The 19,861-nt window shown below is 36.3% G+C and overlaps 2 protein-coding genes across 2 annotated transcripts; both read right to left on the reverse strand.

Annotated features, from left to right (window-relative positions):
* Window positions 1–421: 421 nt before the first annotated feature.
* Window positions 422–11,921, reverse strand: LOC125664398 (collagen alpha-2(VI) chain-like). Its single transcript, XM_056142315.1, has 3 exons — window positions 11,777–11,921; window positions 9,952–10,401; window positions 422–894 (listed from the first exon to the last, which is right to left on the reverse strand). The coding sequence occupies exons 1-3, from the start codon at window positions 11,919–11,921 to the stop codon at window positions 422–424; spliced, it is 1,068 nt and encodes a 355-aa protein (XP_055998290.1).
* A 5,432-nt stretch (window positions 11,922–17,353) lies between these two features.
* On the reverse strand, window positions 17,354–19,406 carry LOC130051198 (otolin-1-like). The gene is made up of 2 exons (XM_056152638.1): window positions 19,171–19,406; window positions 17,354–18,009 (listed from the first exon to the last, which is right to left on the reverse strand). Exons 1-2 carry the CDS (start codon window positions 19,361–19,363, stop codon window positions 17,546–17,548), a joined length of 657 nt encoding a protein of 218 aa, XP_056008613.1. The 5' UTR covers window positions 19,364–19,406; the 3' UTR covers window positions 17,354–17,545.
* Between the last annotated feature and the right edge of the window lie 455 nt (window positions 19,407–19,861).

The following is a 19,861-nucleotide window of genomic DNA, read 5'->3' on the forward strand; positions in this document are numbered from 1 at the left end:
TGACGTCTCAGTATGAGGGGGAAATTCTCGACATGATGTAAAAACAATACAATCAATCAATCAATCCAAGTGTGGAAAGCCTTTTGATTGACTTAATATGTTGTTTCATAATCACTAACGTTAGGAACTGTTAATTTTACTTATTTTTTCCATTAAAAACGTAGTTATTTTATCAATTGATACAAATACACTTTATCATCATTTAATGATTTAAAAACATTTTCAGCATCCAGATGAAATGAGCGCATGTTTTCTGAAATCCAGCATGTACACACAAATAGGAATATGAGAACACTTTGAAAATTACATCGAATACTAAAGTAAATTCCAAGACGGATAAAAAGATATTTTCTCATTTATTATGATCACATCTGTCATAGAATCACCTGATAATTTCTTTGCTTCACTGATTTCTTGAAGATTAAGGAGGACCTACAGTTTTTCCTTTTAAGCCCTTCTGTCCTTTCTCTCCCTTTTCTCCATTCGGTCCAGCACTACCCGTGTCCCCCTTACTTCCCAAGTCACCTTTCACTCCCTGAGGACCAGGTTCCCCTTTCACCCCTTTTGTTCCTGCCGTCCCATCTGCTCCCTTGTCCCCTTTCTGTCCTGCAGAACCGGGCTCTCCCTTCTGACCCGTCCCTTTATCGCCTTTGCTCCCTTTGTTTCCACTTGTTCCGGGTTCCCCCTTCACTTGACCCGGTTCTCCTTTATCGCCCTTTTCACCCTTGAGGCCTTGTGAACCTTGTGTTCCCGCAGTTCCCTGTGGACCTTGACTACCCATTTCACCTTTGGCACCGAGCTGCCCCTTGTTTCCCTGAGCTCCTTGTGGACCCGTGGTCCCTTTGTCTCCTGGATCCCCATTTTGACCTGTAGTCCCAGGCTCCCCCTTGGTAGCTAAGCAGTTAAAATAGATAGTATGTCTTCTTAAAACAATTGGATAATATTGTTAACGCATAAATGGATATTTTCACCTTGTGACATTTTCATTCATTTAGGATTAGGGCGAAGTAAGCAAATATAAAATGGGGAAAGATTGACTTGTAGAGAAGTCTTGTCATGATAATTTTCCTGTATACAGTATTTTCAGAATCATGAACAATTGTTGTGACTTGTAGTTAACTGAGTGAAGGTGTTGTGCATGAAAAGTGAAGACAACGAACAGTGATCAATCTCATAACTCCTATAAACAATACAAAATAGAAAGTTGGGCAAACAAGGACCCCTGGATATACCAGAGGTGGGATCAGGTGCCTAGGAGGAGTAAGCATGTAGGGACATTGTACATGGGAATTTTTGAAAATCAATTAATCAAATATTGCATCAACCAATTTTACAGACAGAGGTATTTAGATTTTTTTTTTTTTTGTTCTTGGCTAGCAATCAAACGTGGTGTCATTTTTAGACGGTTCAACACAAATATATGCAATGTCCTCGTATGTAAAACTTAAACGGTACCAATTTTGATGCACCAGATGCGCATTTCGACAAATAATGTCTCTTAATATGGCGCGATCCTTTACTAACAATGTCATACAAAATGCTGAAAATGTACATTTCTTTTCACTTTAAAACTTGAAATTATTTAGTGCTGTAACATCATTTTAAAATATAGCAGATAGACATGTATAGGGATCACAGCGTGTGACCGGTCAACAGGGGGTGTTTACTCCTCCTAGGCACCTGATCCCAACTCTGGTGTGTTCAGGGGTCCGTGTTTGTCTAACTATCTATTTTGTATTGCTTATAGGAGTTATGAGATTGATCACTGTTCGTTATCTTCACCTTGCATGGTACAATTGCATGATTAGGAATGAATATAGTGTACCAACTATTCAACTGAATACGTACATACTTTCCTTTTGTCCATTTGTGGAAATAAAGTTTAAAGTAGGTGTGATATTCTAACATTAGAGTGCGTAAGCATGCCTTTACCAGTGATCTTCAGAAGATGTTTGATCTTGAGAAGATTGTGATACATATAGTTGTAGTTTACTGCTAATTGATACCGGGGCACCCCGTACCACCACGTCCATCCCGTGATATCTGGAACTCCGATCACACACACCGCCACGAGGAACACAAACTTCAATGCCATCCTAAACGAATAAAACCTGAAGTTCTGGTCAATAAGAACATACCCACGCTTTATTAAATCAATCCATTGAATAAGTACTACTGATGTTTAAAATACAAAAGGCATGGGGATATCATCTGCATGTATACTGACAGTTATTTCATGTGACGTTTGATTTGTGTAAAATGTAATAATTGAATAATTTGCTCTCGTAAAATAATTCATTTTTTCTGTTGTAGTTATTTGAAATACTCTTGATAAGATAAAAGCATAATTCCTCTATATATATCGTAACCTACCTCAATTTTGATTTGAAGCAATCTTCGTTGGTTTAAGTCACAAGACTTCGGTATACTAATGTCTTCATAATCATATCCTTATAAAGACTGCTCGCTGATGACATCAGAGAATGACCAAAATGACCAATATATATCAGTGTTGGCGTTGTCGTGACAGACGTAGTTTTGAGAGTCCGTTAAACCGGAGTTTAGGACAATGACAAGGATGGTGTCGTCCTTTATGAACGAATCTTAATGACAAATGTGAAGAAGTAATCGATCTCAATTTAAAGGATGCAAGATTGAGAACAGGGAAACATGGATCCTTTGAAACACTAGAGTTGAAATCAGGTGCCTATGAGAAATAAATAATCTCTGTTGATTGCCACCCCTGTTGTGAGCTCTCTATCATAATTAGGTAAACGGAATATTTCTTAGTCAAAATATGGAGAAGCTGAAGTCAACTTAAAGCTTTGGTTTTCGTTTGTCGATAACGTCTATGTTCAGTAAATCATCCAAATATGAAACAAATGTGGGGGACTCTTTGGAGTCTTTTATTTCGGGTTCGCTGGTATATATAATTTTATTAGATCAAACGTCGTCGTTGTACATGGAAATGTTGAGTTGGAGGCCAGCGCAAGAGATTTTTTCTCATATAGAAAATTTTGAAATAAATTATGCCTTATTAGAATACCAAAAAAGGTCATCTAATAAAGGAATGCAATATCTTTGCATGGAGATATAAAGAAAACATAGAAGACTTATGTACAAACACTTCATTGATGTTTTTCACGAGGTAAGTTAAAGCAACGTTTTGATGGCAATTTCAGAGGACTCGCACGTAGAATCAAGATGAAACTTTTTAATAGATGACTTATCACAAGATAGGAATATTCCTAAGTTTCATTGTTATTAAAGAAGCAGATGTCTGTGGTGTTAAAAAACCTAGTCTTTAATCCATAGCGAGGAATGTAAAATATTGAACATACGCTCGTTTTGATGCTTTCAATTTGGAAACATTTTGTGACTTCATCAAAAGTTCTTTGGTTGAAAGCATCTATTCTTCTGTTACATGTAGCAAGTGTCAATTTTTGAAAATGAAGGCGTGATTCAGAAGAATTTTCAACCGTGTATCTGCTGTTTTGAAGAGACTGTGTTGGGTAATATTTCAATCTGTATTCTGGTATTGAAAAAAATGCAAGTATGGGCTTGTTTTGGATTCTTCAAATAAAATAAACTTTCAACAGTGCAGAGAAAAGTTTTGTGTCAATATCATGTATATCGGTCTTACGTATTTGGGCACTGTAACAAGTCCACCACATTCAGCCCCTATCTTTGCTCCTCACGAAAACATGAACAGCTGTGAAGGAGAAACTTCAAACTTACTGTGCGCCTACATATGCCAGAAGTGGTGTTAATTAAAAGTGGTTCCAAAAAATTATAAACAACTTTTAGTAAACTTGAAATCGCAAAACTTTTCCCAAATCAATAACATCAAAACCTATAACCTTTCAACACTTTTCACTACTATTCCTCACGATAAATTAAAGACTAGACTTTTTGACATCATAGACAGTTGCCTCTTCAACAAAAATGGAAAACGGAAATATTCATATCTAGTAATCAGTCATTCAAAAATTACTTTGTTAAACCCCTCTCTGATTCCACGCACAGGTACTCTGAAGTTGAAATATAACAAATATGCTAGAGTTCCTCACTGACAATATCTTTGTGGTCTTTGGTGATCAGATCGTCCAACAGTCTGTTGAAATTCCCATGGGTACGAATTGTGTTCCTTTGTTAGCTGACCTGTTTCTATTTTCATATGAAGCAGAATTTATTCAAAAACTTCTACGTGATAAGAAAAAACCTCTCGCTGCGGCCTTCAATTCGACATTTCGATATATCGATGGCGTTTTGTCTATTAACAATAATTAAGGACACCACAGAGTCGTCCACTATTTCTTCATACTTAGATATTTTATTGAAAGTAGACATCAACAGCAAACTGACAACTCAAGTGTATAACAAACGGGATGATTTCAGCTTCTCCATCGTCAACTCTCCATATCTATGTAGCAATATTCCATTATCACCTACAGGAAGTATTTATATCTCTCAACTGATTCGATACGCGAGGGCTTGTTCTACGTATGATCAGTTTTTAAATGGAGGCAAGCTACTGACAAACAAGTTGGTGGTACAGGGGTTTCAACAGTATCGATTGAAGTCAGCATTTCGCAAATTCTATGGTCGTTATAACGATCTAGTTCGTCAATACAACCTGTCATTGCTTCAAATGCTGTCTGATGTGTTTCATACCGATTGTTAGGTCGTTCTTGGCACACTGATTTTGACTACGGATGACTCAGTTTACCTGATCAGGGTATAGGGCTCACGGCGGGTGTGACCGGTCGACAGGAGATGCTTACTCCTCCTAGGCACCTGATCCCACCAATTTTGTATTGCTTATAGGAGTTATAAGTTTGATCACTGTATGTTATCTTTACCTTTCATGTGGACTTGTACGCTTTTCCACATTTTTACATTACCATTACACCCATATTCGAAAGCAGTGCCCAGTATTCTAAGCCACAACTCTTTTCGTCTGGGAAGAGGGGGACTTTAAAGTTAGGCTGTGATGGTTGCCCCACAGAATTCCGACATTCATGGACGAAATGGAATGATCTGGGTGAATTGAAATGTATATACAGAGGTTGATTGCCTTAATTATTAATTTGAAATCTATATCCCGATCTTTTTATATACATGTAGTGTGCCTGAAAACCGGTCTACAAAACCATAAATTGCGGTAGACAATGTTCGAGTATTTATACGTCAAATTTGTCACGTCAAAAAGTGATTGTATTGAAACTTCATCCAATGAGATAACTAAAAATTAATTTCAATTATTCAAAAATATCACAGTTTTTTGCAGCTTTTGACGAACCATATTGAGATGGGACTTATCAAAGATTCAACTCAAGTTATTCCTGTGCATCAATCACTAGAAAGTCTGATCTTGTCAATATATAGGGTTCAAGGCGGATGTGACCGGTCAGCAGGGGATCCTCCTAGGCACCTGATCCCACCTCTGGTTTGTCCAGGGGTCCGTGTTTGCCCAGCTTTCTATTTCGCATTGCTATTATGAGTTATGAGATTGATCACTGTTCGTTATCTTCACCTTTTATAGAAGTTATGGGATTGAACACTATCTACATCTTTCATTAAGGTACATTTATAGAAATGGGAGAGTATTGAATCATGTATTGGTAATATTTTATGTAACGTTAATTGATCGTTTAGCATAACGTGTATTATTACACCCGATACGGGTTCGTTTTATGTTTCATGTGATATATCCAATGGCTACACAATACTACACATCTCGTTCTCAATGTTAAAACTATTTTGTGCGTCAGAAATAAATATTTCTATTTCTACAGTTTTAAATTAAATAATACAACAAATGTTTAAATCTACAAAGAATTGAAAGGTCTTCCCTGAGTGAGACGTCCATTGCAACCATTGCGTGTAGTGTCTGATATCCCTTGTTCAACATGACTGCGTCTAATTTCTTTGTTCTCAGGAAGTTTCGCACATTACGTAAATTGTTACATGGATAGGATGTTGTTATGTCCTTATTATTCGGCCTCAATTAAATGAACAGCAGTTACATATACATCATTACAGTACATGTTTTATTATTACAATTAGAGGTCGTAAATGTATTCTTAAAAGTATAAAAACTAAACATATTCTATATTCACCACAACCCCATACAGATCTTGTACATGCCATTCGGACTTTATCCATTTATAACATTACATAACATTTATAACATGGCACATTTTCACCTTTTCATTACAAATGTCCCTTCACCAAATGAAAAATCAATCTAAGGTTGAACAACTGCAATAAATGTAATTGATGATGTTGCATCTTCAATATTGTTTCAACGCAGACAATATATCGATTTATTATATACTTTCAATTTCATCTCTTCTTTTTTCTTTAAAAGTTTGCGGGCATATATCACACGATATATGCCCGGAAACATTCCGACCCGCAAACATTACGTCACAATCAAATTTCTACGCCCTTAATTTTCAAATTTTTCGTGTTTTTCATCTTTTACTCACTTAAACCGATAAAGTTATTGTTAAAAATAAAATTATTGTCAGTTTCTAAATGAAATTGAAAGTATATAATAAAAAGGTTATAGACTTTGTATGGGAAATATGACGACCTCGTTTTTTGTCGCGAACGGACCGTCTACGCGCCAAAAAACTCGGTCGTCATATTTTCCCATACAAAGTCTATAACCTATAAATATGACGGTTGACATTACGTTGGCTCAACATCAGTGTTATAAGATGGTTGTTCGACTATTTACCATAATTTAAAAAAAAAATTCAACATTGAAATAATGTTATGTGCCTGGTTGGGAGTTTTTACGGTCATTTTGTTCAGATGAAATGAAAGTTTGATCTTGATTTTGTTTTTCATTTTTAAGTCATCTTAGACCACGTGTTTTTATTACAGAATCCCAAATTGTTTCTCTGTCACCGGCATCGCAACATAAATCTGTTAAGTTTGATAAATTACATATTTCAATGGTACATGGTATTTTTCTGTATCTTCTCAATATGGAACGTGGAAAATATGAAATTATGTTGAGTTGTGTTATAGAAGACACAAGCAACAAATTGTCAACAAATTGTCTCTGATGGAAAAAAGGTGTGTTCGACACCTGGGTGTGAGTATCTTCCTGTTACACCTGTGTGTGAGTATCGTCCTGTTACACCTGTGTGTGTGTATCTTCCTGTTACACCTGTGTGTGGGTAACTTCCTGTTACACCTGGGTGTGGGTATCTTCCTGTTACACCTGTGTGTGTGTATATTCCTGTTACACCTGTGTGTGGGTCTCTTCCTGTTACACCTTTGTGTGTGTATCTTCCTGTTACACCTGTGTGTGGGTATTTTCCTGTTACACCTGTGTGTGGGTATCGTCCTGTTACACCTGTGTGTGGGTATCGTCCTGTTACACCTGTGTGTGAGTATCGTCCTGTTACACCTGTGTGTGGGTATCTTCCTGTTACACCTGTGTGTGGGTATCTTCCTGTTACACCTGTGTGTGGGTATTTTCCTGTTACACCTGTGTGTGGGTATTGTCCTGTTACACCTGGGTGTGGGTATCTTCCTGTTACACCTGTGTGTGTGTATATTCCTGTTACACCTGGGTGTGGGTATCGTCCTGTTACACCTGTGTGTGGGTATATTCCTGTTACACCTGTGTGTGTGTATATTCCTGTTACACCTGTGTGTGAGTATCGTCCTGTTACACCTGTGTGTGTGTGTATATTCCTGTTACACCTGTGTGTGGTTATCTTCCTGTTACACCTGTGTGTGAGTATCGTCCTGTTACACCTGTGTGTGAGTATCTTCCTGTTACACCTGTGTGTGAGTATCTTCCTGTTACACCTGTGTGTGGGTAACTTCCTGTTACACCTGTGTGTGGGTATATTCCTGTTACATCTGTGTGTGGGTATCGTCCTGTTACACCTGTGTGTGAGTATCGTCCTGTTACACCTGTGTGTGAGTATCGTCCTGTTACACCTGTGTGTGGGTATCGTCCTGTTACACCTGTGTGTGTGTATCGTCCTGTTACACCTGTGTGTGGGTATCGTCCTGTTACACCTGGGTGTGGGTCTCTTCCTGTTACACCTGTGTGTGGGTATCTTCCTGTTACACCTGTGTATGGGTATCTCCTGTTACACCTGTGTGTGGGTATCTTCCTGTTACACCTGTGTGTGGGTATTTTCCTGTTACACACCTGGGTGTGAGTATCGTCCTGTTACACCTGGGTATAGGTATCGTTCTGTTACACCTGGGTGTGAGTATCGTCCTGTTATACCTGTGTGTGGGTAACTTCCTGTTACACCTGTGTGTGGGTATCTTCCTGTTACACACCTGGGTGTGAGTATCGTCCTGTTACACCTGGGTATAGGTATCGTTCTGTTACACCTGGGTGTGAGTATCGTCCTGTTACACCTGTGTGTGGATATCTTCCTGTTACACCTGTGTGTGGGTATCTTTCTGTTACACCTGTGTGTGAGTATCTTCCTGTTACACCTGGGTGTGGGTATCTTCCTGTTACACCTGTGTGTGGGTATCTTCCTGTTACACCTGTGTGTGGGTATATTCCTGTTACACCTGGGTGTGAGTATCGTCCTGTTACACCTGTGTGTGGGTATATTCCTGTTACACCTGTGTGTGGGTATCTTCCTGTTACACCTGTGTGTGGGTATCTTCCTGTTACACCTGTGTGTGGGTATCTTTCTGTTACACCTGGGTGTGGGTATTTTCTGTTACACCTGTGTGTGGGTATTTTCCTGTTACACACCTGGGTGTGAGTATCTTCCTGTTACACCTGTGTGTGGGTATTTTCCTGTTACACACCTGGGTGTGAGTATCGTCCTGTTACACCTGTGTGTGGGTATTTTCCTGTTACACCTTTGTGTGGGTATCGTCCTGTTACACCTGGGTGTGGGTATCTTCCTGTTACACCTGGGTGTGGGTATCGTCCTGTTTAGTTTTGAAGATTCTATGAACAATAGATAGGTGCCAAATGAAATCTAGTATGCCAAATAAATGTAATATATCGACGACTTTAAAAATCCAAAGAAAGAATAGCAGTAAAAAGATCCTGTATCCAATACTTCTCAGTTCCAATGGAGTAATTCGGATGTACCTAATACGGAAAGCCAAAACGTACTATTAATTAATTAAGAGTGGAAATGTAATGTTAAAAGTCCATTCTTGCCACAAAATCAGCAGATCTGGACCAGGAATCATATTTGTGTGGAAAATCGAAGGTAATGAACTGTGTGATCCATTTCAAAAGTATGTGATACAAACTTGAGAGTAAATGGGATACAAAAGTTGAAACATCCCTCGTTTGCCACAGACCTGTTATCCATCGACACTATCTCTCTTCCTCAAACGAGTAAAACTGATCTCATCAATAGATGTTCAACAAGACGAAAAGACTTAGTAGCCTACCCGAGCAACTTAAAGTGTTTAGCTGGATTAATATACAACTTCATTCAAGTTGTCGATGTCAATGGTATTATGTTGAAGGAATATGAATAAAATTATCAGCAACAATTCATTATATTCTGTTTCACTATTTAATGAATATCATTTTTAATGAAATACAGAATTGCAAACAATATTGACTTGACAGTTTTCATAAATAAAAATCATACCTAATCATTTATGTTCATTAAAAATAAAGCTATAACAATAAATAAGAAAACACCTGAAAGAAAATTAATTTCTTATCCATCTGAAAATTAAGTTAATTATCAAAAGTTCATTTCTACCATTGTATGATACCTACACCTGATCTTTTTCTCAGACGAGATCAGCGTAGATATCCGACGGTGATCTCCATAAACTCGGCTAGAAAGGAGAGGACAATGAAAACACATGAATGCGGTAAATTCCGTGGAGTTTGACAATGGTATATATGCACTCTGTCCAATACACAATCACTGGCAAAATGTTTCATTTATTGAGTTGGTGCTGCATTACCTCCCCTCTCTCCCTTCTGTCCCTTCTCTCCCTTAACTCCCTTTTGTCCAGCACTACCGGTGTCCCCTTTAATTCCCATGTCTCCTTTAAGCCCCTGAGGACCAGGTTCTCCCTTCTCTCCATTTGTTCCTGCCGATCCGTTTGCTCCCTTTTCCCCTTTCTGTCCTCCAGAACCGGACTCTCCCTTCTGGCCAGCTCCTTTATCGCCCTTGTCACCCGCGGCCCCAACCCCTCCAGTTTCCCCCTTTTGTCCTTGCACCCCTTTCTCCCCAAGCGCGCCATTGGATCCTTTTTCACCTTTAGAACCTTTATTGCCCACCGGACCTGGACTCCCCTTTTCACCTTTGAATCCGATGTCCCCCTTGGCGCCTTGGTTCCCCTGAGGTCCCGTTGTTCCTTTATCTCCTGTGGGCCCTTTTGTTCCTTTGGGTCCATCCTCACCCTTTATCCCTTAATGATTTTAAAAGTTTGGTTAGTTTGTATTATGATTAGTATTATCGTCAAGTGGTCAATACACTTAAAATTATTTACAAACTGCCTGAATATACAGGTGAAAGTTTGTACAGGGAACACAATTTAAGTTATTCAATGTACAACTATCATATTTAATATCTCGTAAATGGATGGAGGGATTTTTCTAATTATGTTCTTATTTTTGAAAGGTTCATCAAATAGAAATAATCTACCATAGGAATTTCAAAATAATGATTACTGCTTGATTTATTTTATTTTACTTTGAAATCTATATGGATTAAGTAGATTTCATAAAAATATTTTAAAATGAAATTATATTTATCTTTATGGAAATATGAAATAGAATTAATCATTTACATATTTTCAGATAATTGATTTATTGTTCTTTTTACCAAGGGCGGAATACTCTTCAAAATGTCTCAAGTGAAGAAAGGTCAGCTTCTAATTATTTCCCGGTCATGTGAATTTGATCTATTTTACTCTCGCCATTATTTAACAATTTATTTTGATTTAAATCATTAAAAACCTTTCGTTATACATTGATGAGCTTGATGAAAACTGAACTATAAAAGCATAGTTCTCCTTTCAGAATAAAATATGTTCAAGCAACAAGAATCTATAAGTGAAGATATTTACTAAGAAGCATCTCACACTGCAGAATTTGGCTTGAAAAATAACGACTTGAAAAAATAAATCATACCTTACTAAGATATAATTTATTCGTTATAAAACAAAAGAAGTAAGGAAAGTATGATTCTCCGAAATATCCTTTATTCTGCCTCTATAGAATACACAGTTTTCGTACTAACGACAAATTCTCCATTTGTCAGCATTAGGCGTGTTGTCATCGCTCTGCATCTCGCTGTACTTCCCAGTCTTATCAATACGTTTTAAGGATATCATCACTTAGCTGAGAAGAATGCATCATTCTACATGCACAGGAAAGTGTTACGACTGTATTGTGTAAATAGCTCCAGCATGGTCTTTACTGTATACATGGAAATACATATATGTATTCGCCCCCTTTTATTTTCGTCCCTTTCGCTCTTGTTATCAGTGAGCAAATATAGGACTGGGTGAAATTGATTTTTTTTTCGTTTATCTCTCTTTTAGCACATCTATGTCTGGGCAAACTTAACACGGAGCGAAACCGCCAACAAGTGTGGAAAGGCGAAAATAAGATGTGGGGAAAATAACCCTGTATACAGTATTCAAACACATCTACACTACGTCAGATGTCTGAATATCTATTTGCCAAATTGCAGATTTGTTTTATTGATACTAATTTATAGAGTTATAAACTGTTGATTATATCCTGTTACAATCTATAGCGTGTACACGTATTTTATACCTTTATTGAGGGTTGGGATGAGCTTCTTCAGTGCGTGGAGTTCCTTTGAAACCCTGTAGTGTCGTCTTGCCAAATCGTTCCTCCCCCATCCTGTGGTCTCTGGTACCACGATCACAAGCACCGCCAACAGGACCACACACTTCATCCTTAATTATTACATGATGGATGGATTTTTAAAAAAAAAAAAAAAGAAAGACAAATTAATAAAATCAATCAATAAAAATTAGCTGTGTGAGAAAACACCAATTTTGATTATTATAAACATGGCAACCATTACTTTAAGATCATTTTTATATATCCTCAATCCAATGTTGGATATAAATCATAATTCACCTTCTTTTCAAATTAGAGAAAACGCACCTGTTTTTCTGTTTACTTTAAGTTACAAGACTGGAGTCTCTCAATGGCCTGACAAATGTGTTCTTATATTGCATGATCACTGACGAAATCAGAATGATCGCAATGCTATATTTGTCAAAAAGGAACTATGTTCTCCTAATACTACGGATATGACACATATTTCATTTACGTCTTCGTGAGTTGTCAACATTTCAGAATCCTGAATATTAGTGAGATTCATCGAGATGACAGAAATGGTGTCCGCATGAGTGAATCATACTCTTTTGAAGTTAGGAGTCCTTGCATCTGTATCTCCCTTTTGTTCTCTCTGTTCATCTTTCATTTACTCTAGCCTCTACCTCATTTACTCTAGCCTCTATCTCATTTTCTCTAGCCTCTATCTCATTTACTCTGAGAAGAATATACTTTGGTATCCAAGATAAATCATTCTTGTTATTCATTCTAGATATTCATTGTGAAACTGCAATTTATGAATCGTTGCCTTATTTTGTATTGATATTTCTGTTGGAATGTGACATTTAAGCGTTGATGTTGTACATTTTTGTTTTCAGCACGAAGTCTGCTTTCGTTTCACGTATACAACAGGTTACCACGCTGTCAGTTTGTAATCATCATATATATACCACACTGTCAGTTTCTAATCATCATATATATACCACACTGTCAGTTTCTAATCATCATATATACACCACACTGTCAGTTTCTAATCATCATATATATACCACACTGTCAGTTTCTGATTATATATATACCACACTGTCAGTTTCTGATTATATATATACCACACTGTCAGTTTCTGATTATATATACACCACACTGTCAGTTTCTGATTATATATACACCACACTGTCAGTTTCTGATTATATATACACCACACTGTCAGTTTCTGATTATATATACACCACACTGTCAGTTTCTGATTATATATACACCACACTGTCAGTTTCTAATCATCATATATATACCACACTGTCAGTTTCTAATCATCATATATATACCACACTGTCAGTTTCTAATCATCATATATATACCACACTGTCAGTTTCTAATCATCATATATATACCACACTGTCAGTTTCTGATTATATATATACCACACTGTCAGTTTCTGATTATATATACACCACACTGTCAGTTTCTGATTATATATACACCACACTGTCAGTTTCTGATTATATATACACCACACTGTCAGTTTCTAATCATCATATATATACCACACTGTCAGTTTCTAATCATCATATATATACCACACTGTCAGTTTCTAATCATCATATATATACCACACTGTCAGTTTCTGATTATATATATACCACACTGTCAGTTTCTGATTATATATACACCACACTGTCAGTTTCTGATTATATATACACCACACTGTCAGTTTCTGATTATATATACACCACACTGTCAGTTTCTGATTATATATACACCACACTGTCAGTTTCTGATTATATATATACCACACTGTCAGTTTCTGATTATATATATACCACACTGTCAGTTTCTGATTATATATACACCACACTGTCAGTTTCTGATTATATATATACCACACTGTCAGTTTCTGATTATATATACACCACACGGTCAGTTTCTAATCCTCATATATACACCACACTGTCAGTTTCTAATCATCATATATATACCACACTGTCACTTTCTGATTATATATATACCACACTGTCAGTTTCTGATTATATATACACCACACTGTCAGTTTCTGATTATATATACACCACACTGTCAGTTTCTGATTATATATACACCACACTGTCAGTTTCTAATCCTCATATATACACCACACTGTCAGTTTCTAATCATCATATATATACCACACTGTCAGTTTCTAATCATCATATATATACCACACTGTCAATTTCTAATCATCATATATATACCACACTGTCAGTTTCTGATTATATATATACCACACTGTCAGTTTCTAATCATCATATATATACCACACTGTCAGTTTCTAATCATCATATATATACCACACTGTCAGTTTCTGATTATATATACATCACACTGTCAGTTTCTGATTATATATACACCACACTGTCAGTTTCTAATCATCAAATATATACCACACTGTCAGTTTCTGATTATCATATACACACCACACTGTCAGTTTCTAATCATCATATATATACCACACTGTCAGTTTCTAATCATCATATATATACCACACTGTTAGTTTCTGATTATATATACACCACACTGTCAGTTTCTGATTATATATACACCACACTGTCAGTTTCTAATCATCATATATATACCACACTGTCAATTTCTAATCATCATATATATACCACACTGTCAGTTTCTGATTATATATACACCACACTGTCAGTTTCTAATCATCATATATATACCACACTGTCAGTTTCTAATCATCATATATATACCACACTGTCAGTTTCTGATTATATATACATCACACTGTCAGTTTCTGATTATATATACACCACACTGTCAGTTTCTAATCATCAAATATATACCACACTGTCAGTTTCTGATTATCATATACACACCACACTGTCAGTTTCTAATCATCATATATATACCACACTGTCAGTTTCTAATCATCATATATATACCACACTGTTAGTTTCTGATTATATATACACCACACTGTCAGTTTCTGATTATATATACACCACACTGTCAGTTTCTGATTATCATAAAAATACCACAATAATATATTTTGGTTCCAGCTTGTAACAACATTGACTTTGTAATATTCCTTATTAAGACTTTATTTTATAGGAACTTGGCTTTAGCATTTCATAAACCTTCTTATATTTTTAAAAGTTCCCAATCAAAAAAAATCTTTATACACTATTTATACACCACACTGTGAGTTTCTGATTATCATAAAAATACCACACTGTCAGTTTCTAATCATCATATATATACCACACTGTCAGTTTCTAATCATCATATATACACCACACTGTCAGTTTTTAATCATCATATATACACCACACTGTCAGTTTCTAATCATCATATATATACCACACTGTCAGTTTCTGATTATATATACACCACACTGTCAGTTTCTAATCATCATATATATACCACACTGTCAGTTTCTAATCATCATATATACACCACACTGTCAGTTTCTGATTATCATATATACACCACACTGTCAGTTTCTAATCATCATATATATACCACACTGTTAGTTTCTGATTATATATACACCACACTGTCAGTTTCTGATTATATATACACCACGCTGTCAGTTTCTAATCATCATATATATACCACACTGTCAGTTTCTAATCATCATATATATACCACACTGTCAGTTTCTGATCACCCAAGGTGTCAAGTTCTTCCTTTTCATATTTAGTCCATCGTCTGGCATAATCTTTGACAGAATTCATAATATATCCCACGACAAACTGTGCTATTCCGTGTCTTTTCTAACGTTAAAACTAAAGCACGTATTATTTGGTATATAGTGTGGTATACACTAAAGAACGGTTACGAGCTCTACAGTATATTTCGATCATGCATCCGTAATCAGAATCAAGAGCGCTAAGAACGGCCTAACAATTGGTACGAAGCACGTCAGACAGCATTCGATCTAATGACAGGTTGTACATGCATTTGTAAATTAGATTGTTATAACGACCATTAAATTTACGAAATGCTGACTTTAAACGAAACTATTGAAACCCGTGACATTAAATTTTTTGTCTGCCTCAATTTAAAAATTTGGTATTAGTAAGCTGAGGATGGAGAACCCGCTCGTAATAAAACTGAGTTGTTAGTTTGACATAAATATCTCTATTCAATAAAATATCCAGGTATGAAACAGACGTGGATGACTCTGTGGTGTCTTTTGTTTCAAGTTAATTGTGGTATATCGAATTGCCATATGAGCAAAAATAAGTATTATTATGAGAGAAAACGTCGTCGATATATCTTAATATCGATTTGAAAGCCACAGCCAGATTTGCGATTTTCTTTTTATGCATATTCTCCTGCTAAGAATTTTTTTTTTTAAAAGGCCAGTTAATACAGGAACACTAATCGTTCCCATGGGAATTCCAACAGACTGTTGGAAGAACGATCACTATAAGACTACGTAGATATTGTCAATGAGGACCTCCAGCATATTTCCCTATCAACTTCAGAGTATAGCGCTCGTGTGTAGAATCACAGTGATGTTTAATAAAGTATATTTTGGATGACTGATCACAAGATTTGAATATTTCCGTGTTCCATTTTTATTGCAGAAGCTACTGCCTATGATATCAAAAAGCCTATATTTTAATTCATCGCGAGGAATGGTTGTGTAAAGTGTTGAAAAGGTATACACTGTACATGTATATTTTAATGGTGTTGATTTTGGAAGAGTTTTGTGATTTCAAATCTACTAAGGTTTTAGAATCCACATTTGATTTACACCACGTCTCGCATATGTTATGGCACAATATGTTTGAAGTTTCTCCTTGGTATTGATTAATATTTTTAACATGGGATCTTGGTGGACCATTTTTTGAATCTAACAAAGCATCTCTGTAAGGGGTTTTGTGAAGTGTTGGATTCCGGTATAGGTAACTCATATTCATTCGTCTCATTGACTGGGATATTAAATGTGTTTAAATTTTAAAGATTTTTTTAAAAAAGAAACTTAAATATAAGAAGGTTTATGAAATGCTAAAGCCAAGTTCCTATAAAATAAAGTCTTAATAAGGAACCTTGCAAGTCAATGTTGTTACAAGCTTTGTCAGCTGGAACCAAAACTCCACATGTAATCTATCGGATTCTTTTATCACTTCTGATTTACTAAACACAGAAGGATAGATGGTACGCACTTTTGTTTTGATGTGTCTAATACGGGATTTTAATATTTCTCTTATACTTTTTATCTATTATGACAAGGTGTCAAGTTCTTCCTTTTCATATTTAGCCCATCGTCTGGCATAATCTTCGACAGAATTCATAATATATCCCACGACAGACTGTGCTCTTTGGTGTCTTTTTTCTAAAGTTAAAACTAAAGCACGTATTACATACACTTTACATCTCGAGTCAGACTGCTAAATATAGACAACACGTAAATATAGACAACACGTATATATAGACAACACGTATATATAGACAACACGTAAATACTTCATTTCAAACGACTAAACATGCATTTCTGTAGACACTTCACCTCAACAAAATAAAACATATACAAATTGCGACACATTTAATCAGTACGATTATAGAGGCAGTTATATAAACAAAATCAAATTTTCCACACAGGTATAACAAAAACTCTCTAAGAAGAAACCACACCTTATTTCTTTATCATTCACAAGTTCTATATACAATGTACGTCGGAAACAGTACTATACACCCATGTTAATTACTGGTATTCGAAGACGTTTAAAATTCATTTTAAGTCGTAACTCCTTTTAAGCCCTTCTGTCCTTTTTGCCCCTTCTCTCCATTTGGTCCAGAGCCGCCTGTGTCCCCGTTACTGCCATTGTCACCTTTCTGTCCCTGAGGACCAAGTTCCCCCTTGGCCGCATTTGCTCCCGCCGACCCGTTTGCTCCCTTGTCCCCCTTCTGTCCTGCAGAACCAGGTTCTCCCTTCTGACCGGCCCCTTTATCGCCTTTGCTCCCTTTGTTTCCACTTGTTCCGGGTTCTCCCTTCACTTGACCCGGCTCTCCTTTATCGCCCTTTGCACCCTTGAGGCCTTGTGGACCTTGTGTTCCCGCAGTTCCCTGTGGACCTTGACTACCCATTTCACCTTTGACACCGAGCTGCCCCTTGGTTCCCTGGGCTCCTTGTGGACCCGTGGTCCCTTTGCCTCCCTTGTCCCCAATTACACCTGTAGTCCCAGGCTCGCCCTTAACATCTAAATAATTAAAATTCATAAAATACATTTTCTATAGTTACAATTTGTTCTTATCGTTACACTGTATGTAGAGATAATTCCGTTCAGATCTTCTCTCTGCTTTAAACTAATGAATTAATTTATGTCATCCTATTTTCAAATTATGACACGGTTTGAACTGAAAATCTTCAAATTTTATTTTTCTATTTTTAATGTTTAGAATGCTTACCTAAGATATTATTAATGATCAGCAGAATTTTGAATGTCAGTAGTCAAGGTACATGGGAGATACAGAGGTCACAAGTCCTTGTTTTGTAAACAACGCCCGTGCCATATTTTTATTTTTTCAATTCATAAGTGAATTCTTAACACAATTAGATAGTTTCTAGTGTTTGGCACATCTCATTTTGTTTTAAACACGCTAATGTAAACAAAAACATGGCAAGAGCCATGTTTACATAACAAAGAATTGCGAGTGCTGTATCTCACTTATAACTTAACAACTGATATTCAAATTTTGGTTGACCATTTGAAATACTTAATTTAAGCATTGTAAACAATAAAAGTGGAAAAATAAAATTTGAAAATTTTTCAGCTCAAATCTAAGGGCAAGAAAGAAATGAGCAAAATAAAAATCTAGCGAACGTTTCCTTGTGGGTATCCTTTATTACTGTAGTATCGATATATGGGAATCCTGATCACGATATATGTAGCTATGACGTAGTTCTTCAAAAATTTACTTATTGAACATGTACTGATGGGAGAGATGATCTAAAGCCAAAGGAATTATATTCGTCAATGAATTTTAAAAAAAACCAACAACAAAAAAACCGGTTCTACAAAGTATATTACTGAATATTTGTGTAGTTGATATAAAGCAATCATTGCCCTACCAGTTTGACGGTTCATTTCAACACAATTTTGAGATACACTTGCTTCACTAACAATGTCGCATAAAAACCGCTGTAGAATCCATATTTCTCTTTCAAACTTCAAATAACTTTTACTTCCATTGTGATTTAATATTACATGTATATTGAACATTTTGAAGTACATGGGCTAAGTTCTTATATCGAATGTACCAAATGATCCTAAAGTAATAAAATTTAAGGCAAATATGACACATCAGTACTTTTCATGACGGCAATATGAGCGCGACATACGGTTCTTCAGGTGACGTACCTTTACTGATGGTTTTGACGACATATTTGAGACTGATAATGTGCTGATACAGTTGATTGTATCTTAAAGCCAAGTCTCGCCGAGTCGTGTACCGATTCCCTCCGGAAATCTCCGGAACCAGGAGCGCACTCACCGCCACCAGAAACCAAGAATTCAATCTCATCCTGAATAAAACAGCAGATATAAAAAACATTCAAGCTTATTATGACATTTAGTCAAAAAATGAAAGCTATACTGTTAAAACTATTTTTCCTATGTAGAATATTAATAATTTTACAGTTGTGGAATTTTTGCTAAACACTTTTTCCCGGGGAAGTTAAATTTCCCGGCACCAACAATTGTTTTATTGAATGACATTACATTTGTAGCGATTTTTTGGAAGAGGGTGGGGGTGGGGGTGGGGGTGAGTGGTGACTTATCATGAACAAATCGTCCCAGACAAAGGTGACGATGGAAAACGGACATTTTGAAAGACAGCATATAAAGATCTCATATTGACAATAGAATGGAATAGTGTCAAACCACTTCAGAACGTGAATAATTGCAGTATTCACCCCTGTAGACGAGGCAGATCTGCTACGTTTTCTTTCAAGAAATTGATATTTCAGCAAATCAGGAAAGAGGAATTTTTTTTAGTCATTTGATAAAATACATGCTTCCTCTGTAGTGAGAGTTATTTCCCGTGATTTTA

The sequence above is a fragment of the Ostrea edulis genome, chromosome 1 (genome assembly GCF_947568905.1).
Source record: "Ostrea edulis chromosome 1, xbOstEdul1.1, whole genome shotgun sequence".
Lineage (NCBI taxonomy): Eukaryota > Metazoa > Mollusca > Bivalvia > Ostreida > Ostreidae > Ostrea > Ostrea edulis.